Source organism: Perna viridis, chromosome 1 (genome assembly GCF_037379345.1).
Source record: "Perna viridis isolate PV_CMFRI_1.1 ecotype Kerala chromosome 1, ASM3737934v1, whole genome shotgun sequence".
Lineage (NCBI taxonomy): Eukaryota > Metazoa > Mollusca > Bivalvia > Mytilida > Mytilidae > Perna > Perna viridis.
The window spans coordinates 71,325,234-71,351,765 of record NC_142445.1 but is presented as its reverse complement, the minus strand read 5'-3'; the positions used below and the strand labels follow the sequence as shown (position 1 = coordinate 71,351,765).

At 32.6% G+C, this 26,532-nt stretch overlaps 1 protein-coding gene across 8 annotated transcripts in view; it reads left to right on the top strand.

Annotated features, from left to right (window-relative positions):
* The window catches only part of LOC148630243 (uncharacterized), an 88,417-nt gene extending 64,056 nt beyond the window's left edge, over positions 1 to 24,361 (top strand). For 6 of the 8 annotated variants that reach the window (XM_088564075.1, XM_088564054.1, XM_088564067.1 and 3 more), the window contains 16 exons: positions 652 to 851; positions 1,411 to 1,498; positions 3,244 to 3,317; positions 4,014 to 4,050; positions 4,396 to 4,493; positions 7,690 to 7,815; positions 9,671 to 9,819; positions 10,247 to 10,382; positions 14,394 to 14,543; positions 15,644 to 15,743; positions 17,493 to 17,566; positions 19,704 to 19,835; positions 20,158 to 20,280; positions 20,890 to 21,041; positions 22,468 to 22,603; positions 23,544 to 24,361. In XM_088564075.1, coding sequence (XP_088420201.1) covers positions 652 to 851; positions 1,411 to 1,498; positions 3,244 to 3,317; positions 4,014 to 4,050; positions 4,396 to 4,493; positions 7,690 to 7,815; positions 9,671 to 9,819; positions 10,247 to 10,382; positions 14,394 to 14,543; positions 15,644 to 15,743; positions 17,493 to 17,566; positions 19,704 to 19,835; positions 20,158 to 20,280; positions 20,890 to 21,041; positions 22,468 to 22,603; positions 23,544 to 23,618 — 1,850 coding nt within the window. In that variant the 3' untranslated portion in view covers positions 23,619 to 24,361. Of the gene's footprint in view, positions 1 to 651; positions 852 to 1,410; positions 1,499 to 3,243; positions 3,318 to 4,013; positions 4,051 to 4,395; positions 4,494 to 7,689; positions 7,816 to 9,670; positions 9,820 to 10,246; positions 10,383 to 14,393; positions 14,544 to 15,643; positions 15,744 to 15,938; positions 17,256 to 17,492; positions 17,567 to 19,703; positions 19,836 to 20,157; positions 20,281 to 20,889; positions 21,042 to 22,467; positions 22,604 to 23,543 lie in introns of those variants that run through there. The other 2 variants (XR_015919180.1, XM_088564089.1) reach the window with 2 other exon arrangements.
* Positions 24,362 to 26,532: the final 2,171 nt, after the last annotated feature.

Sequence of the window (26,532 nt, the reverse complement as noted above, 5' to 3'; positions counted from 1 at the left end):
GTTGCTCATAAAAGTCAAGTCCGGGGTAGACAAACGAGGAAAGGAAAACTATGAACTAATGAATAAATCAGTTTTTGTGGTGTAGACGAATACACCATAACGATCCACGAGTTCATGATGACGACCATAAAACTTCTGTAGTGATGACTTCAATCTTGTAGCAACATAACCCTGTTCCAGAAGCCTATCTGTTAGAGTTCTCGCGCGATACAAAAAGTCTGTGTAGTTTTGGGAAGCTCTGGCGTCCTCTGCTTTTCTAGAAACACCCACCGAGTTGCTCATAAAAAGTCAAGTCAGGGGTAGACAAACGAGGAAAAGAAAACTATGATCCGTTGAATAATCAGTTTTCATGCTGCAGATGGATACACCATAACGATCCACGAGTTCATGATGACGACCATAAAACTTCTATTTAAAGGGGAAAATGTGATTTATGACACTTTCATGCACACTATTTTTCCCAATATTGTCCTAAGGCTTTCTAATTAGTTAATGCGGCCGATTCCTACCTTCCAAACGCGTATTTAGTATTTGTACAGAGAAGTCTATATCAATCATTTGGAAGAATAAAACAGTATTGCTATGGTTGAGGTTAAATTTGTTTCATTTACAAATTATTTTATTTATCGACTTCTTTCAACAACACATTAGGTATGGTGTTTATTGAAGATCGTTCTGTTTCAATTAACATGGCCAGTAAAGATGGAACCTATAACAATGAACCAGAAGGTGGATATTACGATTTTAGCGAGGGGTTACAAATGTCAAAAACTGCAATACCTGTCAGGGAATTCTATGAGTATGTTGAAAATGGACGTGGTAAAGGAGGAAAACTTGAAACTGAATTCTTGGTATATTTAACTTTTTTATTATTATAATCATTGTCAATGACAAATTTACATAATTTAAAAATTGATAAGGAAACATCATATATGCATGTGTTTATCATTAATTTTTTTTTAGTATCATGAACGTTAGGACGTTAGAAATAGCGGCATCTTAATTCCGAATATAGCTCAATATTTTCAACAAATTCAAATCTGCGACTTTTTATTTGGGGGGGGGGGGATTGTTGCTGATTTGTTTTTTCTTTTTGTTTTGTTTGTCTACTGCTTTCTAAAAAAAACCCACGGAGTTGTTCATAAAATGACACGTGTAGGATAGACGAGATGGGAAGGAAATGTATGACTCGGAGAACAAATCTGATCTCATGTTACAGATAGATACACCATAACGATTTATATGGTTTTTTTTTTTAACTCTTGTTTTTGTTCTTTGTTTATTTTTTTAACCTGAAATTCATTAATTGTTATCGAAGAGTGTATTGATCAAGTCTGACATTCTTTATGTAATATATTAAATAAAAATGACTTCAGAAGCATTTACAAACCAGCCCTTCTATTGTTTTAGGACTTAAAAAGCGGACTTCAAAATTCAACAGATGCAGCACTTAAACCTGGTAATAAATCAAGAAATAAATACAAAAATCTCTATGCATGTAAGTAGACTTTAACTGTTAGCTTTAAGCCCTTAAAAAAAGAAAAGCCTCAAAGGAAGATAATAAAGATAATATACATGTAATAAAGGGTATTTGTCGTGAGTACTTTTAATAGTTTTTCTTTTTTCCCAAAGTATTTGGTGTAGTCTGGAATTAAGTTTCGGATTCCATCAAGTAAGAAAATTTAGAAATTTTAAATTAGTACTGAGTTGATACGGATGGAGTCACATGTTAATGACATTTTGAAGATGTTGTTTTCTAATTAAATTGCAATATCCAAGCACAAACTATACCACATAATACCATATAACACTCTTGCCGCGCAGTATTTTATCCTCATAATTTCATTTGTAATGTTGCATATTGTATGGATTTAAATTTGTGAATGAATACTAAAGATAAAACAAAATTATCCAAAAGGAAAAGCTGATATGCAAGAAAATGGATAAAACGAGAACAATAAGTCATTGATTCTCTGTCAGAGTGGTTAAAGGCCGTGAGGTCTTTTTTGAAACGAATGAAAGTTTTATTTAGGCCGATGATTCCCAAGACTATATTGGTTTTCAAAGACTCCGATGTAGCAAAAACATTGCCTACTATACATAACAAGTATGTTGTCGTCCCAGCAGACAAAGCCCAAAACTACATCGTTTTTGTCTGCAAACCGTTTTACATCCAATGTTTATTATCAGAGGTAGACGTAGAAAATAATAGCAGTGATAAGACCTATACTGCTACCACACTCTCCAAAGAAGAGATTGTGGAAAACCATAAATCTGTGCTATCCTCTTTTGGTCTCCCTACCAAGGACGATAATTGTGATTTACCGTCTATGCACTGGATTCCTGAACTCCACAAGAATCCATACAAACAACGTTTCATAGCTGGATCTACAAAATGTACCACTAAACCTCTTTCAAAACTTTTAACTTCTATACTTACAACTGTCAAAGGGGGTCTGCAGTCCTACCACAACTCTTGTTACTCCCGTAGTGGTATTAATTCAATGTGGATCCTGAAGAATTCGAAAGATCTTTTGGAAACAATCAGTTATTTATTAATTATTAACTGAATATAACATCATTAAAACCTATGATTTTTCAACTCTGTATACTTTTATTCCCGATACTCAGCTAAAGTCCCGACTTAAAAACATTATAAATCGTTGTTTTTTTTAAAAAAAAAACGGACGCTTACCCTACCGGTGCACCTGGTCCATGCTCCCAGTTTTTAGTGGAGTCAGAGTTTATCATTTGCTTTTGTTACTTTGTATGTATGATTTTAGTTACTTTATGTTCTTTGTTGTGTATGTTTGTTTTGCATGTCTGGTCTTTTTCCCTGGATTGCATTCTTTTGATTACCGCTATAACCATGGTTCCCTTGATTACCCTTCCACTAAGTTCAAGGAAATAGCCTTCGAGTAGCTATAGAGGTTACATGTTTATTCTAATTGTTATTTAATGATTGACTTTTGTATATTTTTTGCAGTCTATTTGAAATAACCTTGATCAGGTGGTACAATTTAATAACCTGCGTATTGTCAAGGGTGAGGTTATTTCAAATGGACCAAACAAATATAACAACCATTCCTTATAATTTAATCCAAGTATCCAAATTCAACGAGTAAACTATTGAAAAAATTTGATGACGTCGTAGTCATACATAAAGTTGGTCTTTGAGATGATAGACAATCCTTTTTATCCAAACAGAAAGCGTGTTTCTTCTGAAATTAAATTATTTTGCAGATGATGAAACACGTGTTAAACTTGAAACTTCTCCACAGTTTACGTCTGATTATATCAATGCTTCTTACATAAATGTAAGTTGTTGAAGTAATTTTGCGTATTCTTATTTTACATATTTTTTTTAACGAAATGTTAAAATATATTCCGTATTATAATGCGAATTTTTTTTCGGAAAATATTGTAATGATATGTTTATCTTCCTGCACTACATCAGATATATTAAATACAAAAAATACCAGTTTTATATATTGTAAATTTCGATATGCTGTACACCTGTTTCAAGGAGTAACCTCTCATCAGCAGCATTAATATCAAATTTGTAAATATGTAGGAAGATCATAATCAAAGTATTAGTTGTATACAAGAAGTACTCATAACCAAATCTTTCAAAAAAGGAAGCCAAATCCGTCACCGAGAGGTTCTACCATATGCAATGCAAGGAATGAAGCCTCGGTGTTTTACGTATTTTTAAATTTGGAATACTGTAAGATTGTAAAAATAGGGTAGATAAAATGTGATATTATGCGGGGTTAGACAAGTCTGACTACTGGGTTGGTGAATACCCTCAGGGACTTCAGGTCCACCAGCAGTGGTATCGACCAAGTGGTTCTTAAATATAAAGATGCGAAAATACCAGTTTAAAGTTATATAAAGTTTCGTTCAGTTCGAAATAATAAAATCATTCAATTGTAAGACAACTGCAAGAAAAGTCTATTTCAAATGTAAAAACAAATCATGTTCATGTATACAGAAATGTGCCTCTATTGTAGGGTTATGGTCGATTGAAACAGTACGTAGCATCCCAAGGTATTACAAACAAGGAATTTATTACAGACAAATTGATATGATAGGACTGTTTGTATTTTTTTTTAAATGAGACATTGCTTTAAGTTTATCTTTAAAACGAAATTTAATTTAAATTTGCTATTTGTCATCCATTTTTCAAGAGAGAAACGTTGTTTGCATTCGAAAAACAGATAGAGATTAAAACTTCAAAGTTATAATTAATGTCACTATTTAAGACACACAAAAAATTGTGGGTCCATCACATTCAATTTTTGAATACATTATACTTAACAATAAGATCACTCTCCCTTTGGTATTTAAAGAGCTATTAACAATGCTTAACTCTCAAGTTACTTTCATTTATAGGTCCACAAGACAATACCGTAAATGAGTTCTGGAGAATGGTGTTCCAAATTGACTGTGGTAAAATAGTTATGTTGACCAATGTTTACGAGGAGGCAAAGGTACAAATAGACAAACAAAAATGTTTATTTACTGATACATTTTGTCGTAAAAGGAATAGTGCACCATTTAAGGGCTTTTCAATATATTTATGGTTTATTTGATGTGTCGTTGGAATGATGCATGGGTTGGCCCTTTTACACCAAAATATTTGTGCACATGTTAAACAATTATCATAGAGTTAAACGTCGACAGTTGTTATAGAATGACGACAAAAACTTTCGTCGCCTTGCGGAAGGGTAATTTGACCTATAAAACCCAGAGTGCAAAAGCACATGGTTAATGTGTGATACGGTAGTTTCTTTATTAGCCAATGATGTATTAATGTTTGATAGCAAAAGGACTTTTTTTAACTCATACCTCGATCGGACACATGTTGACGCGACATTTTTGTGTATTTAATTGTGAATCAGATTTAGGATGCGCTTTTCTAAAAATCAGATTTAGCATTTTCAATATATGTAATTGAAGTTGAACATGCTATAAAAGGAATCATTTTCATGTATCTTTTTCATATTTCCGAATTTGACTTGTTTTCCAAAGTCTTAAGCAAGGGAAAGTAACTCTCCAACCCGACGGAGTGATTTATTGTCCGATTGGAACAATGAACAGCAGTATACTTCAAATTCAAATATTTTACTTATTAGAGCTACGGTTAGTACTTAGATACGTGTTTTTTTTCTAACCATTAAGGTACTTACCGAAAATAGTTCAAATTTTAAAGAATTTACTGTTCTTCCATTCCCCAATTACCAGCTTGTCGTGTGTTGTTGGGTTACGTCTCTTTGAAAAAATTGCTGAAATGGCTTGAAAAATATGCACCGGATCCCGTAACATCAGACAGATATAATAACCTTTTGTCTTGTTTACAACAATCTTTAGGTGTTTATTACATTTAAACAAAACTTTTTAGTCACCCTTCTGAAAGATCATGTAGATGTCGGGATCGATGTATACAGATAGTCCAGAATTATATCTGATGTGGCCAAATTCCGTCTTTTCGAACCTGTTAAATCAGAGCATATTCACGATGAGAATCGGAAATTTATACATATTCCATTTTGCAACAAGAGAATAGGTGATATTAACATTAGCAATATTCTTCTTCATAAGGAGGTAGTTTCCAAAATGTTCCACCATATTTCAAAAATCAGTCTATTCCTGTTGTCTCTTACAGATGAACGTGCTAAAATTTTCAGCCAAAAAATGCATTGCAGAATCCAAATATTGAGGAATGATTAAAGTCCCCTCTGACATGTGCTCCTTTATCAAGCTAGTTGCAATACCACATACTCTCGTATTGGCATAAATCACATGTGGATACTTTAAAATTCTAAAGATTAACTTCAAAACCTAAAATTCCGCAGCTTTTCGGACATTAGTTCTCTACAAACTGTTGACTTCTCAACTCTTTACACTACGTTACCAAATGATGAATTGAAATCTTGTTTGAACGGACTTATTCGCTAATCTTTAGCTTTTTCGAAAAATTAAGCTGTTCTTGGTAACAAATCCACATATTTTTTCTAAAACATCGCAGAAGGGAAAGGTGTGCTCTGCAGAAAAGAAAAGCAGGTTTGCGATATGGTTGATTTCCTCAATTATAATATATTTGTCACAGTTGGAGGATTTTTCAACAACAAGTTGGTATTCCACTGTGCTCCTCTCCTAGCCGATTTATTTTGTACATTCATACGAGACTAAATTTTTGTCAGAATCTTGTAAAGAATAAAAAACATAAAAAATGCTAAATCCTTTAAATTTACATATTGATATATTGATGATATATTTTCCATCAATAACCCTTCTTTTGGTAAATGGTTACCATCAATATATCCACCAGAGCTCGAGATAAAAGAGACTATAGAAACAGCTTGTTCTGCATCTTTTTTTAACCTTTATCTCGAATTTGACAACAGTGGTCGTCTCAGCACTAATATTTATGATATAAATTATAACGACTTTAATTTTAATATCATAAATTTTCCTAACCTGTGCATCAATATACCTTCATCTCCAGCATATGGTGCTTATATTTTACCATTGATTCGCTGTGCTTTAGCAAGTACTAACTATTCTGATTTCTTTGAATGCCATAAATATCTGCGTAACAGACTCCTTAATCAGGGGTATGAGGAAATGCGTCTCAAAGGGTCTGGTAGCAATTTTTTTAAATATCAGTCCATTGTTGAAAAATACACAGTTTCTTCCAAAATAACGAGTAATGATTATTTTTGAAAAGTGTTCTTTGTGCCGATGTAACCGCTGATTTACCTAATATTACGCAAAAGCATGCAAATATCATTTAATCACCAATGGTATATTAACGCCGCAATGAAGAGGGAAGTATAAAGGGGTGTAAAACCTAGATTTAACCAATCATTTCGTTGGCAATTCCTGTACCAAGTCAAGACCATTGCGGTATCAGTTGCTCCAGTGGTGAAATATGTATTTTACCAGATTTATTTTTGACTTGACTAAATTATGGATAGATTAGTGTTTTTACCTTATTGCATTGCGTAAATATGACAAAGGACTAATGTAGTTACATGACCGTGAACACTCAGACGCTATGAGCCATATTGCATATCTTCGAACAACTGTTGAGTATTGATTATGTTGTATAAACGTATACGCAAAATACGTATAAATGCGATGAAAGAAAATATTTTATGATAACTCATCTTTTTGAAAACGTGTAATAAACATGATCGTTTTACATCCCCCTTCTTCAATATTCCAATATTAACAATACAATTTATCTTGCTGATGTTTATATTTCTTGGATGGAACTACTTCTTAGTTTAGTTTAACGATTTTTTTTCTAAGGAACCTGTTATTACAATGCAGTTCGCATAAAAAAAGTTTATTTATCCGACTCAATCTATGAGAAAGGGAATATATACACACATAATTTTTCATATTTATGAAACGCGCGTTTCGTCGAAGATCATCTTTTTTCTTTTTAAAAAAGCAATTTTACTCATTATTACTTCCTAAATTGTATTCATCTTCTTGGAAACTTTATTTCTTCAATAAATGACCAGTTTGTCAAAATATATCCCGTGATAATAAACATCTTACGATTCGTGAACTTGATTGCAATTCAGGTAAAATCATGATTATCACGAAAAATGCGTTTTACAAACTATAAATATGTGTTTAAACTGTATCATATAAACATTTGTCTCGTTTTAGAAAAAGTGCAACCACTACTGGCCTGATGCTGTTGGAAAATCTGATACCTTTGATTGCATTGTAGTGACATTGCTAAAGGAAGATATTTATTCTGATTTCAGTATAAGGCATATCACGATACAGAAGGTCAGTAATATTATCCATTATACATTCAAGTAATTTACGACTTATGTAAACATATACTCATGAGACTATGTGATATTTCAAAACAGTGTGTTGAAATAAATTTTATGATCAGTGATATTGAATATTCTTTGGTAAACCTTGTGATTGGGTAAAAACGTAGTCAGAGTGTTAAAAATACCACCACCCTAGTAGTTATAAACACAACTAAGACAGTTTGATTAGGGTTAGACCCATGAGTTGACATTGTGGTAGAATCTGGTACGGATGAATAATTCCAAGACAAGTAAAACTGACTTTAACGTTTATTACAAGAGTAAAAGCGAGCTCTCTGAATATACAACATGTTCAAATATATATACTATTCAATTATATAAGACACATCTATCAATCAATGTGAATCTGGACATAAACATTCTATGTGTCCAGTTTACCCGCCGATGTATTATTTGTGTACAAGTATTTTTTTGACCTCTAGGTATAATTGCATTTCTTTTGACTTGCTCATTACTTGTTACGCTCCCCGAATATACAACATGTTCAAATATATATACTATTCAATTATATAAGACACATCCATCAATCAATGTGAATCTGGACATAAACATTATATGTGTCCAGTTTACCCGTACATGTTTACCCGTACATGCATATAATTCAATTTATAGTTAACATAGACAATATTAATTCTTAAAGTCATTATACATTCCTCCCTTTCTCAACAATAACAATTTAATCAATAATGTCTAAGTAAATGTTTATGTGTCCAGTTTACCCGTACATGTTTACCCATACATGCATATAATTCAATTTATAGTTAACATAGACAATATTAATTCTTAAAGTCATTATACATTCCTCCCTTTCTCAACAATAACAATTTAATCAATAATGTCTAAGTACTGTCCTATCATAACATCCCGGTGGGTTTATTGTCTCTTTGACATATTCACCATTTCTATCATCATTATACACATGTAAGACAGTTTTATTTCTTTCTAAATAATAGGTTTTCTCAATCACTTACAAAAGATAAAGGTACAAAAAGTATATATATATATATAAACGTCTCAGAATGTGACGACTTTTTTCGCTACAATGCTCCATCGGATCAAATTGATACAGGGAAGATAACGTAAACTTATAGAAAGGTCTGAACAATTCCCAACAATGTTAGAACTGTCAGCGACAGTTGTATTTTTATATAGCCTAGCTGGTCGAGTGGTCTAGGGCGCTGGACTTGGTGCAGGCGGTGTTGCCATAGATGTCACAGCGGTGCGAGTTCGAGTCCCTGGGAGGGAACGACCAAAAATTTGCATCGCAAATTTGACAGTTCTAACATTGTTGGGAATTTTTCAGACCTTTCTATAAGTTTACGTTATCTTCCCTGTATCAATTTGATCCGATGGAGATTTTATATATAAAAATACCTTCTTTTGTATATGCATTATAATAGCTTGTTTAAACCCTATAATACCCTGTATAACACCCCTAGACCTATATAGCATCCCCTTTATCACATCCCTTCATGAACCATACTTAAAGTATAGGTAAATATATGATATAATGAACATGACATGCCAAAATCTATATCACATGCCGTATCATTCCTCGACCTATATCAACCCGCGGACCGGTGGCCTTTTGGTTGATAAAGGAGTCTCGGGTTGATACCACATATGATACAGTTTTGACATGTAACATTAAGAATATATATTAACGAAATCAATATTATATATTTGAATTCATCAAATAGCAAATCTGAAAATATCTAATGAAATTAATGAGTTTGGGTCAACGATTTCAAAATACATTTTTTTCGTAACCGTCAATACTCAAAATTGTTCAATATCATTAGGAAAATCTAAAGAAGAAAGTAATACAGTTCCACTTTACTGCCTGGCCTGACAAAGATGTTCCAAAGTATTCATCGTCATTAGTACACTTCCGGCACAAAGTTAACTCTACTGACGTCTCAAGAAAAGGACCAACTATCGTTCATTGCAGGTACAACTGTTTGAATATGTATAAATAACCCACTATATCCGAGATTGTCCACATACCATCAATTTATATTTTTTTTAACTTTTTTTACGAAATTTTTCGAAGTTTATTTCTGGTTCGGTTTTAAAAGTTTATTATTTTTTTTAAATATTCAGGCTATTTTTTGTAAAACGTAGTTAAATAAGGAGTGTTCTTTTCGATATAAATTAGGTGATATAACATTTTGTAGCTACTAAAAGTGTGATATAAGATGTACTGAATTCGAATCTACTTATGTCTCGTCAATATTAATGAAATGCATGTAATGCGATCGATGCCGATGTGTGGAATATGAAATCCTGTAAATATCATACTATTTCTCTTTAGCATTGATTGCAAAAATACAAAGTTCATACTTCTAATAAAGCTTCTCTCTCTATCTCTCATAAAGCGCTGGCATTGGAAGAACCGGGACATATATAGCTCTTGATTTCGCTGTAAATGAGGCGAAGGAAGTGGATAACGTTGATGTGTTTCGTTGTGTTGAGACGCTGAGAAGACAGAGGGTGAATATGGTACAGACATCTGTAAGTTTAAACTATTTTTGTAATGAATCAAATTTAAGAATAGAGGAAATCTACCTTTTTATGTAAGTGAAAGCAGTAAAATTCATGATTTACAGCGAACGAATCATCGTCCTTCAGAGGTCAACGAGTAAAACAGCAACATCAGTTCAAATTGATTCTTGATTTTTTTTTTCGATTTGAAAAAAGTGCTCGACGCTTGGTTTCCAATTCCATTCGGTTCTTTATGTATTCATCTGTACTTATTATGTCATATTTCTGAATACATATTGTTTACACTACATTCGATTCCCATTTTTTTGACATTGCCGAGACAATTTCCCCAATCCACACATATCGAAAATGATAGGAATACTCTCTGTATGTAATTTTGAGGTGTATAAACGGTTGTCATTGTTTATTAAGAAGATAGCCTTTTTGTTCTAATTCTAGAATTATTTTTTTATTTATTGTTTTTATGGTTGGTGATGATGGATGTACTTCATTTATGTTTAATAATGTTATGTTTCGTATTATAATAATATCAAGACTTATTTTACGTAATGTTTAAATGTATCTGTTTTAATTCATATATGTGATATAGAGTAATCAAGGGAAACAAAGGTTATAGCGATAATCAAAAGAATGTAATCCAGGAACAAAGACCTGACATGGAAAACAGATATACACAACAAAGAAAATAAAGTAACTAAAATCACACAGACAAAGTAACAAAATCAAATGAGCAACTCGGACTCCATTAAAAACTGGACCAGGTGCACCGGTAGGGTAAGCGTCCTCTGCTTTTCTAGAAACACCCGCCGAGTTCTTGATAAAAAGTCAAAAACGGGGTACACAAACGAGGAAAGAAAAATTATGACCCGTTGAATAAATCAGTTTTCATGGTGCAGATAGATTCACCATAACGACCCACGAGTTCATGATGACGACCATAAAACTTCTGTAGTGATGACTTCAATCTTGTAGCAACATAACCCTGTTCCAGAAGCCTATTTGTTAGATTTCTAGCGCGATACAAAAAGTCTGTGTAGTTTCGGCAAGCTCTGGCATAGCTTATGAGATGTGATATGAACACTGAATACGCAGGTGCTGAAGGGATGTTGCCACAGATGAAAGGAAAGTGGACAATTTGAATGAAAAGTCACCACGTTTGTCGTAATGAGGATAGGTTTTTATGAAATAAATGTGTAAAACTTACATACCAATTACTTGGTGTACTTCTCTTATTCTGTCATTTTTTAGGTTAAGTGGCTAGTTGTAAATTGAGAAAAATGTCTGAAGAACTTATAAAGAAGCTTATACCTTTTCCTTCGGAGTAGCACATAAAAAAGTGTTGACTTTCCTTATGCTTTACTACATCCGTAACAAAAATGAAACTGTATTCCAGTTAAACGCTGCTTTTTCTCCTACAATAGAATTTCAAGTTGCCAAAGTTCTTACATATGTATTTTTGTGTCGTAATTGTTATTTTAATTTGTAGTCTTTTTTTGAAAAGTTTCATTGTTCTGTTAGCGGGGATTTTATTACTTCTATTTCAGAGCTTATTTAAAGGTGTTTTTACATTTGTTGAAGACGTTTTACATTTACTATTTTGCATTTTTGGTTAAACCTTGGTCAATTTGTTACATTTCGCCGTAACTTTCTTTTTCTTATTTCTGCTATCGCTCTATAGATGACTGTTATCAATAAAAAAAAATCCTAGTTTTCGCTACTATCTTCATCTTAATTTTCCAAAAGATGCAGCAGCAAATTATCTTGACATACATCTCGAAATGGGAGGAAGAAAAAGGCTTTTAACTTAATTTAAATACAATCAAGCCGACTTTGATTTTTTCTATTGTAAACACTGTTTAACAAATGGGCTTTTGGAACAGGGTTATGTTGCTACAAAATTGAGGTCATCACTAATGAAGTTTAATGGTCGTCTTCATGAACTCGTGGATCGTTATGGTGTATTCATCTACACCACAAAAACTGATTTATTTATTGATTCATAGTTTTCCTTTCCTCGTTTGTCTACCCCGGACTTTTTATGAGCAACTCGGCGGGTGTTTTTAGAAAAGCAGAGGACGCTTACCCCATCGGTGCACTTGGTCCATGCTCCCAGCTTTAATGGAGACTGAGTTGCTCATTTGATTTTGTTACTTTATATGTATGATTTTAGTTACTTTATGTTCTTTGTGTATATCTGTTTTCCATGTCTGGTCTTCCTTGATTACTCTTTGTATAATAACGTTTCTTCCGCTGCAGCGAATGGTGATTTTGCTCTGATATATCATTATTCTTGTGACCTTTCGTTTTTCAGTGGAGTTATTTAAGTTCGTTTTAATGTTTTGTTTTTTTTTTATTTTTTTCCTTACAAATTAGAAGTATGTCTATTGATTAAAAGGTGTCCGCCCGTTTGTTCATAACTCTGTTCGAATTTTCATTACGATGCGGAGTACACTATTCTTTATCCATTGCTACTACACCATCTTATCTCTTATCTGCTACGTCCTTTACTAATGAATGGAATTCAATAAATGTTTAATAGCGTCTTCATTAAATATCGATGTGCACCTTTAATTTCAGTTTTTGACCTGAATTAATTTGGGGTTGTACATGTAGTAATATGTGGACTTTGTTGTTATGGAAACCCAACTTTTAATCGGAACTCCTATTACAGATTAAATTTTAATGAAATTTTAACAAACTACTTATAAGATGTTGAAGATGAGCATCTTCTAATTTAGACATTTGTCCACATATTTATATTTTTTCCTCCTGTATTCAGGAATATAAGGTACTATCAATTTAAATAGAAATTCTTGCTTTGATAAAGTATATTATATGCTTATTGACACTCTATAATCAACATCCTTTACTGGTCTTCGATCAAATTTTGAACATTGACAGTTCTCATCAAGATCATGACCACTATTGATTGTACGGGTCAAAGGTAAAAAGGCATGTTATCTATCAATTTATTAAACATTGTTCACAGTTCCGTTTGTTCGTATTGGTCTCTTTACATTGGTTGGTTCATTTACTTGATGTTCATGCGGTTTGGTAAGAAATGGAACACAAAGTGTACCAAGGTACAATGTAACACATCTGGCATAAAGAGATTGTTCATACTACAGTATGACCTGTCTGAACCGAACCCCATTTGGACTATAAAATTTGTTCGGTTTACCAAAGTTCAATTCAAGTTGAGATGAAGGGGCTTTCATAATTGTCCTGTATTTAACAACTCAGGGTTCGCTTAGACGTGTTTCATTCTATACATTCATTTCAAACAACTTCTACAAATGGTCACATTTCCAGATTAGCGGGTAATATGTACACAGTTGCTAAAACTGTTTTGGAAATAAAAGGTCGTCCGGTTCATCTTCAGTGACTTTAACACAGTAATCAATGAAATTTGAGACACACCGGTAATAACCAAATTTGAGACACCCTTTGATAGATAACACGTTAATTAAAATTCGTCCGATTACCTTTTCTTTTAACTTTGCTTTGTTTCTACTTTAGATTAAAATCAAACACTTCAGCCCCTAAATCATTCCAAAACTATCTTTCCAAATATAGTCAAAATGTTGTTTTAACTGAATTCCTTTCCACTGTCTACCATACTCTTTTTCAATTGGTTTTATTCCACTTATTATGCATCAAAAGTGAGGTAATTAAACAATCACACATGTTGCTTATGACTTTTTACAACATTAATTTCGTTGAGCTATACAAGGTATGGATTAAACATTTAAAACCTTTGTTCATCGCGATGTTCCTGTTTATATTCCCTACTTTAGATGTCTAATGATTGAAAAATCACCTGTAAATTCATAACATCTTTCAATCAAATGCAGATATTATATAGAAAAATGTGTTTGCATATGTTTTGATAAATAAAAGTGTATATTGCTTGATGTAAATACATAAGGTTCACATTCTTTCTGACAATAAAGATGATCAAACTTTCGAATTAATATTTATAAACTGTTTTAGTTAATTTGTTTATATTTTCCTCTATAGCACCAATACGTATTTCTTCATGATGCTATCTTAGAAGCACTGATGTGCCTTAACTCCGGGATTCCTTCAAAAGATTTCCCGGATGTTTATAAGGATCTAATGACGTTTGATTCTGTAAAGAAGAAGCATAAACTTCATGTGGAATATGATGTATGTACTGAATATTGGTAAAAGAGTTATCAAGAGAACAACTATCGCAGCGGAAATCAAAAGAATGTAATCCAGGGACAAAGACCAGACATAGAAAACAGACAAACACAGCAATCAACACTAAATAATACATAAAAGTAACAAAAACTAAAAACTGGGTACATAGACCAGGTGCATCGGTAGAGTAAGCGTTCTCTAAGAAAAAGAAGATATAAAATATAGAATCGTCATAAATTGGAAAATTAAAATCCAAGTACATGGCGAAAACGAAATAAGAAGTTATGAAACCGACGTAGCGAACCAAACAAAATAGATTTTATGTAAAACTAAAAATAAAGAAAAAAAAAGGCGTCACACAAACTAAACATTATATAAATCATATCCATATATCAAAGCCGTAAAAAGTACAAAGGTTTTGGCCAGTTCATAAAAAAATACTTTTAAATTAATTCAAGACATTCGTAAACAATTAAAAAAACAAGTTACAAGATATGTTCTTCTTACCATCTTTATATATTTTTTTTTTTTTTGGAATTCCTATGTTAGTTAAACGTAGGCAAAATAGTGAGGTACGGATATTATACATAAGTTATAAATTATATGACATATATAGGTATGTTAGTATCAAATACGGCCTAGAAAATAAACTAAGTCAAATTCGTATAAATATTGCATATTTAATTAAATGAGTTCCACGCATAACAAAGAAACCTTAAAATTAAAATGGAGCAAAATGTGTATGATGACAATTTCTGTCAAATTGGAGAAAAATATTTGGTAGGAAAACCTTTTGTATACAAAAAACGTTTAATACAAAACTTAGTTTGTTGAAGCACGCGGTCTATATATCTTAATCGAAAAACCATCTGCATTACGTACAAAAATAGTGAAGCTGCATCGTAAAGATATTTTGTGACGGCACTTTGATTATGAAACATATCGTAAATTATTTTTGTCTGGGTTACATATTCTTTTTCAACACAAAAATGTGCAGCTTAGTCTTTTTGCTGGTTAAGCTAGCATTTTCAGTAAGGTACAGGAAATTAGTATAAGCATATGTACTTTTTTCCCATGTATAATTATTACTTGATGTTCCTTAGCTACTAAACTTTCTGTCCCAAAAACATGATGAAGATGCCTTTGAGAAGGGGAAGCGTGCTGACAACAAGTCTAAAAATAGATATAGTAACATCATCCCAGGTAACAGAAAATAAATTTTCAAATTCAATTTGTTGCGGTATACTTCAATATATATATAATTTTTATGCTCCATAACTCAAGTCAAATATTTTACAATAATAATTTGTGGTGTTTAAAATGTAAATATTATAAATAACAATGACTGCGTTTAAGAAAACCATTATCCGACTGATTTATTATTTTGTTCCTTTTTAGACAACCTGGACCAAAGCTCAAAGTGATCACTTTGCTCCCTACGTCTGTATTTTTATGATAGTGTGAATAACACAAAATAGAACCTTGACTGTATTTAACCAAATTTGGGAGTTGACTATTTACCTGACCTATTTTTTTTTTTTGTTTATTTTTTTGTATTTTTTGTTTTTTGGGGGATTTTTTTGTTTTGTTGCTTTGGATTGATGCAGATGATACAGCTACTAGTGTTCTTGTTTTTGCAATTGTTGATGACATCAATGTCATCAATATCATTAGGGAAAAACAGTTTTCCTTTTTATTTGGCTAAGACAGCGACTAAAGACGCTATAATTTTCTTTTGAAATAAATATATGGAAGCGTATTAAATATAGCCTAACTGGCCGACTGGTCTAGGGTGCAAGATTAATGCAGGCGGTGTTGCCACAGATTTCACAGCGGTAATAGTTCGAGTCCCGAGGAAGGAACAACCAAAAATTTGCTTTGCAAATTTGACAGTTCTAACATCGTTGGGAATTTTTCAGACCCTTCTAAACTAACATTATTCTCCTTGTATCTTGTTGATCTGATGGAGCAGTGTAGCGAATAGAGTCGTCACATTCTTAGACGTTATATATATATATATATATCGATTTGATCAGACAAAGTCCCCGACAAAAATGGTAATATAAAAAAGTACAAACTTTCGAAAACTAATGATAAATATAAAAATCAAATTAGCCACTATGTTTCGCACTTGATACCGGCATTTTGAAGTGAAATGGTGGGTTAATCAGCTTTTATGACAAACCAAACTTCTCGCTTTTGATCGGCAAACATGTTTGTATACTCTGATACTCCAAGTGTCTCTTTCCTGAAACATGACAGACAAAAAGATTGATCAATATTATTACTTCGATCTCCTCTTTTCATTGCTGTATCTACCAAATCACAACTGGTACATTTTTATGTAGCTGATATGAAAATATACAAAGATCAATTTATTTTAAATCAGTTTTTCATCTGGGAAAGCAGAGGACGCTTACCCTACCGGTTCATCTGGTCCATGCTCCCAGTTTTTAGTGGAGTCCAAGTTCCTCAATTACTTTTATTTGAATGTATTATGTTGGTTATTTTATGTTCTTTATTGTTTGTGTCTGCTTTCCATGTCTGGTCTTTGTCCCTGGATTACATTCTTGTGATTTCTCTTGTATTTGGATTGTATATACAAAATTGTTTTTTTAAGTATTCAAGCCCTTACACAAACTATCCACTTTCATGTGATTCCGGGAGCTAGGCAGATAGCTACATGTCCCCAAAAGCGAAAACGAAAAAAAATAGGTAACCTTAACACATATTGCTACTTAACCAAGCTACTGTATACTTGGCAAGAATTACTAAAGAAGGTGATTTTCCTCTAACGATATGGCCACCAGATAAATGTTTTCTTTGATTTGGGTTTTTTTAATTATCAAAATAGTATACAAATACTGCTTAAGGTATAACTAATCACTTTTAAATAAGTTTTAATGTAATTTGATTCAAAGATTATTAAAAGACAGACATATTTCTTTGTAGTGGGATCAGAGATGCCTCGCTTGACGTCAGCAGTTGAAGGACACAATGAATATATTAACGCAGTATTTTTGCCAGTAAGAAATTATCACTTATCATTATATCGATAGCAGTGTGTTATTGAATGTTCCCAATGTAATAAATTTCGATAATTCACACTGTGAAATAAATTCGGCAATTTCACTCTCGGACTTTCTCCCGCTAAAACGTCACAACTTTGATATCAATCCGCCGTTCTCAAAATTGAAATTTATATTGAAGATTAATCAAGGGAACCAAGGTTATAGCGGAAATCAAAAGAACGTAATCCAGGGACAAAGACCAGACATGGAAAACAGACATACACAACAAAGAACATAAAGTAACTAAAATCATACATACAAAGTAACTAAAGTAAATGAGCAACTCGGACTCCACTAACAATTGAGAGCATGAACCAGGTGCACCTGTAGTGTAAGCGTCCTTTGCTTTTCTAGAAACACCCGACGAGTTGCTCATAAAAAGTCAAGTCCGGGGTAGACAAACGAGGAAAGGAAAACTATGACTCGTTGAATAAATCAGTTTTCAACGAAATTAGCAATGAATAATGGGGGAAATCTATATAATAAATAGGATAATCAATTGGTTGTAGTGAATAACTATGATCACTCATGCCAAGAACGCAGTAACATTTTACTCCCGAGCGGAATAAGTTCCGCACACGCGTTAAATCTAGGCGTTCTTCGCCACTCGTGATCATATTTTGGTTATTCACTCCTTCCAATTAATTATCCTATTATTACTTTTCGGAAATTAAAAAAAAGGACAAGACTCTCAACTTAACACATTACAAATAACGTCGTTAAAAAGCAGTCCAGAAAAAATAAATAACTAGATTTAACGGCAGAGCAAATGTATAAAACATGATGAACATTCAACAACAAAAAACTTAAAAATGAATTGCATTTGACTTAATATTCTAGACAAAGTTTACTGTCTAAAGATAGTTACATGTAATGAACACTAAATTCAAAATTGCAAAGATCAGCTTTCTTCTACAATGAAAATAGCCAAACAATATAGCCTCATTGTCCTATCGAAGTAAAATCATTAAACTTTTAGTTATCTTCTAAAACAATCAAGGGATGTGATTTAATATTTTAAAAATTCATTTCAAGAACACTCCATATAAAGTTAGACACTTCCAATAATAAATGCAATCACAACTGTATGTTTGGCCAAAGCTTTCATCATAACAATAACCCTTGCAAAGTCCCAATTTCATACAATTTGCAATTTTATAATAAATCCATATATTTCTTATCATAAAGAGCAACAACCGAATGACAAACTAAGAGTGGTTATGTGGTCCTTAGGTGATTCTGAATAATAATATAAAAATGAATTTTATGATTTTTGAAATGTATGAATACAAAGACTTCTACCGCAAATATGTCAAAACCTTCTAGATGCTCAACAAGTGTTTTTGAAAATAGGAAACATGTAATTCGTTGAGTACCAAACACATATTTTTGAAAATAAAGTTTTTTTGTCTTTTTGACGAAACAGAATACTGCATTTCTACTTAAACATGTTATTTTTACATTTCTAGATGTTTTAATGGTCGTTAGCAAAAAGGTTTTTAGTCTAGCACCGTCGCCGGAAAATGATTCTCCTATATGTAATGTCCGTTTGTAATATTATCAGCGACTCCCGTCTGTCAAATTAATCTACATCGGGCTTTACTTTCAAAACGTTGTTTTTGTTCTGTTGCGTTTTTTCCATAGGGAAAACTCCTTGTTTTACGAAGTTATTTTTGTTTTTGGTGTTGGTTTTCCCTAATATGTTTAGAACCGTAATTATTTCGTTTTAATCTGTATTCTTTCTTATTTTTGGTGAAAAATTATAATAAATCACTAGATTTAATCATTATAGTATATATTGGCTTTCTTGGCATATAGTTTCGCTTTTTACCCTTTGACCTTAAGGACGCTCTTCTATGGAAACGCAAGTCACCTGATCGCATTTCTGTTTCCCGATTGGTCAAATACCGATTTCTTAGCGGCGTTCGAAAAAACTGTGTCGAAAATTGAAATTCCGTTCCATATGTTGTTTTCTTGAATGCAATGTACAAACTTATAACTAAAAAGAGCAAAATTTTACTGCGTCGATTATTTTTTTAATGATAGTACTTGTTTTCAATAGCAACATTATTCCTTTTTTCATAATTTGCAGGGTTATAAAAGCAGCAGAGCTTTCATCATAACCCAGATGCCAATGGAGAACACAGTTGTAGATTTCTGGAGGCTGATTTATGACTACAAGATATCAGTTATTGTAATGCTTAATACTGAATTTGGAAATACGGTAATGTTTATTGTTGTATTATATTATTGAGTAGTACCTCATTGTAAAGACTAGATTTAAATTGAAATATTGTGCTTTTACGTTGTGATTTTACACTTATCAGATGCTTGTATGCTTCGAAAATTACATGTATACTGCAAAAAAATAAAACAAATGCAAATTATCCCTGCTTTTGGTGGATGTTTAACTTTCTGAAACAATGTCATAACTTTTATATAATATGCATATTGTTACTTTATGGTTTCAGTGGTGAAATAGACTATTTATATTGAATGTTTTACGGAAGTTTAATTAATATTCATTTTATGGTTGTATGTAACAGGATGTCTACTTGCCCAAAGAAAAGGGTGAGCTCTTAGCAACCGGACCCTTTCAAATTGAACAGAGGAAGATAGTCAGAAAAACCCTGTACTCTGTGATAGAGGTTTTTTTAACTTCTAAAGATGTAAGATTTGCGCCTAAAAGGCTTTAATAATTTACAATAATAACTGACAGAAAATATGAAAATGATCGTTTAGTATAGTTTTTTAAACTTTACATACAATCAACTTACTTTAATAAGTAGTCAAACATGCATTACACAGTCTATTGTAAAAGATGAGATTATTTTATGCCTGAGTAATGGTGATTTTATGTACAGAATGCATTAGGCATAACAAATTTCTCATTCATTTTCACGTTAAGCATACATCGACATAACGTGAAAATGGATGAGAAATTTGTTTTGACTAGTGCATTACCTTATACGGAGGTCTGATGTCGGGATTTCTTGTTGGTCACACGACCAGAACAGGAAAAAGTTGGTGCGTTTTAATTTCGACATAACAAGCAAACTGCAGCTAGCGTCATTAAAACATATCAATATCCGTCGCTGGCATTTTAAGTAACTTTTTCTCATATCAAATCTAAACTATAAAATATTAAATAGATACAGTTTTTACTTTCGTTGATTTCAATAATATCTAAATAAAGTCGTTCTTGCATGATTTATAAAATATGAGATATAGTAACACTGCCTAAGTTGGACTACAAATCATTTATTTTTTTTAATAAGGAACAAAGAAGGGTCAACGTTTTCCAACAAACATTTTGGAAAGACGGAAATACAATACCAGATGACACAGAGTCCTTTTTCACATTCATAGCTGACGTAGAGGAGGATCACGGGAAGGAATGTAGAAAAAGTCCTCTTCTTGTTCATTGTCTGTAAGTAAATATCTTGCGTTTCTGAAACTACTCCATTTCGATAACCAAATGTTGTTATAAATGTATTGTTATAAGTATAGAAACGTTTCAATAGAATAAACACAAGATTAAATTGAAGTTAGTTCAATAAACCCTAAGCATTTTATTGAAAGACACTAAATCATTTACACAGTAATTATTCATGGACACATTTATAGACGCTATAGGTCATAACAATACTGCATAATACGTTAGAACTGATATAAAATGCAACAAACAGTAAATTCAATTTACAAATCCCACACAGCAGGATGGCATGGTGATAAAACACCCGATACTAGTCTGTATAATTGTTTTGCACACATTAAAGACCATTTTTAATCACACTGCCTATTACGTACTACTGCTCATATGAGTGGTTTGTGGCACAAGACGGTCCTTCTTGGCAGGTTATATGTATGAATAATGCTAGTATTTGAATTCAATAAAAGCAGTTGAACCTAGAAAAATAATTTATAGTGCTCCTAATATTCCTTGCATAACATTTTCTTGAAAATGACGTCGATTAAATACTTGTACTATTCAAACTGTGTTAATGGGAAAGGCAAAGAAAGAAACAATGATTAAAACGAGGATCACTATATATAACACAAATTAACTAAAGGAAAACACATAACAAATCTGTTTTCATGGTGAATGCCACACCGTAACGATCAACCTGTTCGTGGTGTTGACCGAAGGATTTTCGAAGTGACGACTTGTAGAAATCTTACATTTCATGATAGTTTATTTGTAATAGGTTTAGCACAGAGCAAAACATTCGATTTAGTTTCTTCACCAAGCTCTAAAAATTCTAGTGTAGCGTTTGAGCTGTGTTGTAAAAATAGTGTAAGCTAAAGGAATGTTGTCATTGAAAAATAGAAAACTGATAATTTTAACAGAGAAGTGATATTATTGGACTCATTTGCTTTTTTTGAGTTGTCTGTTATTTGATCCTTGTTTTTGAAAACAAAGATATCCGAACCCTGATTGCATCAATATGTAAAAACTAAGTCATTTTTTATATTCTCACCTATTTGGCGCTTGACGTTGATATTTCAAACAAGTCCGCTGGAATTGTATTCAACAGTTATTTCTTATGCTGGTTTTTGTTATGGTTTTATCAGTTTTAATATATTCCGACCTTGCTTACAGTAAGTGTGAGAGCTTAAAGTAGATACTGTATCTCTTTCTGTTTATATGTTGAGGTACATTTTGTTTTTTAGGTAGTAACACTATCTTGGAATAATAATATGATTTTAGTCTAGTGTTCAAGTTTTTTTTTAAACAGACCGTCCAATGACAGGTGAAGATTCTTTGACATATCAAAATCAAAACCTTGTAATCATCTGAATTCGACTCAATTTGGCCAACTGACAGTAAACACAAAGTCATATGCATGTTTCAGAAATGGGTGTGACAAGAGTGGTTTATTCTGTGTTATGGCCACTGTTATAGGGAGACTGAGGATAGAACAAGATGTGGATATACAACATATCATAAAACAGATGAGAAACAGAAGGCCGCAGATCATACCTACATATGTGAGTATCCTATTACACATAAGCAAAACATTATCATATAGACGAGGAACAAAATGTCTCAGATAATAAAGAACCTTGAGAGTTCACATACCAAATACACACAAACACACAAATTCAACAAACCTTCAAACTAATAATGAACATAGATTTTCAGATCATTCCTCACTACGTACATACACATACCGAAAAATATATGTTAAAAAAGCACGAACAAACGCACAAAAACCAGACGGATCATTAATTGACGCATCCATATTAGTCAACGAATTGAGGAACAACATTTTTTTTCATTTATGTAAGTATACGACTCACCATTATTAAACGAGACACTTTATCTCCGATAATCATCTTTCCCTTGAACTTTTTGTTTATTATTTCTACTGTCATGTCTAGCGGACGGTAAATCACCTTATACATTATAGTTTTCTTTGCACTTAAGCATATAAACAAATTTTAATCACGGGCTATGCTATGTTTTAGCGATTTCAGCATAATGATCGAATAATACAATGTAATAAACATATAGCATACGATCAAGTTACCCCGGAGACGGAGTAATTATATTTCGCTGCATTATTTATATTTTTATCCTTTCTTCCTACCAATGTCTCTATTCTTTGTTTGTTAAATCAAAATGTGCACACACTTGAATTTTGACTTATATTCTCAGCTTTCTTTAATGGAAGATTTTTACTTAATTATATCTTTTTTAGCGTTTGATTAATTTTATGACACAAATTTATTTATTTTGTAATTTGGGATACTAATATATATAAATTCCAAAGATTCAAACAATCTCGTAAACGCAAACACATGATCACTTGTTTTAGCAATTTTGCGTGTGAACCCTCAGAAAATACAAAAATAACCTAAGGGACCATTCCGTATAAGGTAGAATATAAAAATTCCGTTGACTTTTAAATTATTTTGTTCTTTATAGGACCAGTTCCGTTTCCTGTATGAAGCTGTCATAGATTACCTGAAACAGTTCGAAACATACGCCAACTTCATTTAATATTATTTAGAACACAAATATGATGTTCACGATTTTAAACTTTATGGCATAAGTTTGTAGAATATAGCACATCTTGCATAATTTTGATTTACTGCGTGATCATAATTTGTTACGTAAGTTTTGCACATAGAAACCAAATTCGTTTATCATTTCATTATCATTCTGAGGGGTTATAACAAAGTAGTAACAGATGTAGATAAACAGTCTTTTTCAGACCACAACCGCGATAAGAAAATGGAGTTTCCGAAATGTAATTTTTAATTCTCAAATGTGAATAATTTCTGCTACATTTACGATTATCACATATCCGTAAAAAAATGTAACTCAATTATTGGTTGTACTATATAGCTAGTTGATTAAGACATTAGTTTCATCCACGCGATGTCCTCTTATCAGTTGCCAAAATAAATTTGTGCAAAAAAATTCCATGTTTCCAGTAGTAGATTTAAAAACTATGAACAAGATTCTATCATTCTGAAGGGAAGCTTAATACATGTATGTGCGTGCTTAAGGCAAACTTACAAATTTCCTCCAAGGTGTCATATTGAACCAATTAATTTTCCATAAAACTAACAGATGATAATAGCAAATTTTATCAACAAAGGTTTCATAGAAATAATACCAGAAGTTAAACTGTTCATATCTTCAACTCACTTACACATAATGTATCAGCTAATATTTCTATGTTTTGTTTTTCAATTATACTTGTATGTATTAAAATAAAATTCTGATTATTATAATAAGGTGTTTTGTCTTTAGTTTCAAAATTAACTTGTAAAATCTATAACTGTTTTAACAAAGATTTCAAACATCAACGAATAACAACACGAAGTTTTTTATCAAGACAGACTTTTTTTCAAGCAGAACTTTTTTAAGAACATACACGTGTTGTCTTTAAAAATTCACAATTCTATTTCCACTTCTCGTAGTATGGTCTGAACAAGACTATGAAGAATTGAAGAGCTAAAATACAATGATTTCCTGCCATATTTCTGCTCTTTACCCAGAGTGAAAGGAAACACCTTCAATTCCGAATAAAATGTTACAACGTACAGCTCTTCAATTGTGGTGCAATAGGGGACATCTCAAAGTATCCACAGAAAAAATCTGTAAAACCTTGGAGAGAATAATGAGAGACAGACCAATTAGTAGAATATATGGAAACAAGCGAACTTTTCACCAAGCACCAACATGGTTTCAGAAAAGGTCCATCCTGAGTCACTCAATTTATAGAAGCTATGGTAAAATGGACGGAAGATCTAGATAAACAAAATGCTATAGATTGTATATACCTCGATTTCCAGAAGGCTTTTAATACAGTTCCGCACCTTCGTCTTATTTACAAATTAAAGATTTATGGTGTTTCTAGGAAACTATTGAAATATATAGAAAATTTTCTGTCATACAGAAAACAACGGGTAGTACTCAATGGTGAACACTCAGAATAGACTCAGGTCACAAGTGGCATTCCACAGGGGATTGTTCTCTGGCATATCCTGTTTACGATGTACATTAATGACCTCCCAAATGCAATCGAAAATATGGCAAAGCTATTTGCGGAGGATACAAAACTTTACGCAAAAGTGAATACAATCGACGATCAGAACAGCTTGGAAAGGAATATTCATAGCTTAATAGACTGGTCAGATAAATGGCTTCTCAAATTCAACAAATCAAAATGTAAACATCTCCACCTAGGTCAAGATAACGGAGCACAATACACCATGAACCAAGAAATAATTGAAACTACTACACAGGAAAAAGACCTTGGCATAACTATAGACAGTAAATTTAATTTCCAGGATCACATTAAATTACAAATTAAAAAAGCCAACCAAAATTAGATAAGATCAACAGAACATTCAAGTATATAGATAAAAATATGTTTCTTGTGCTTTACAAGAGTATAGTGCGTTCCCATCTAGAGTATGGGAGCTCAGTATGGTCGGTCATTAAGAAGAAGCGGTACAAATAGAAAACGTACAGAGAAGGGCTACAAGACTACTCAAAAACATCCAACATCTAAGTTATGGGGAGAGACTGGTGAATCTAGGATTACCAACACTACAGTATATAAGGGAGAGATCAGACCTAGTAGAAATTTATGACCCTCAATAACATTGATCAAGTTGAATGCGAAAAACTATTTCCAATGCGTGAATCAAACACCAGAGGTCACCAGCAAAAATAACTTTTCATTCAGAATTGTCAACTTTCCTTTCATCCTTTCATCTGTGGCAACATCCCTTCTGCACCTGCGTATGGATTGTTCATATCACAACTGATACGTTATGCCAGAGCTTGCCGAAACTACGCAGACTTTTTGTATCGCGCTAGAACTCTAACAAATAGGCTTCTGGAACCGGGTTATGTTGCTACAAGATTGAAGTCATCACTACATGAACTCGTGGATCGCTATGGTGTATCCATCTGCACCATGAAAACTGATTTATTCAACGGGTCATAGTTTTCCTTTCCTCGTTTGTCTACCCCGGACTTGACTTTTTATGAGCAATTTGGCGGGTGTTTCTAGAAAAGCAGAGGACGCTTACCCTACCGGTGTACCTGGTCCATGCTCCCGATTTTTAGTGGAGTCCGAGTTGCTCATTTGCTTTTGTTACTTTGTATGTATGATTTTAGTCACTTTATGTTCTTTGTTGTGTATGTCTGTTTTCCATGTCTGGTCTTTGTCCCTAGATTACATTCTTTTGATTATCGCTATAACCTTGGTTCCCTTGATTACTCTTTCTGTCTTGTAACTTCGAATTACTGTGGTCATAGGCAATTACATATCCCTTCTGATACCTTGGCACTGATACCGTGGGACTTATGTGATCCATGTGAATTACATTTCATGTCACATTTGTTTTCTTGTTGAATTTTACAAATACTACCTCATTAAAATTCATGGACG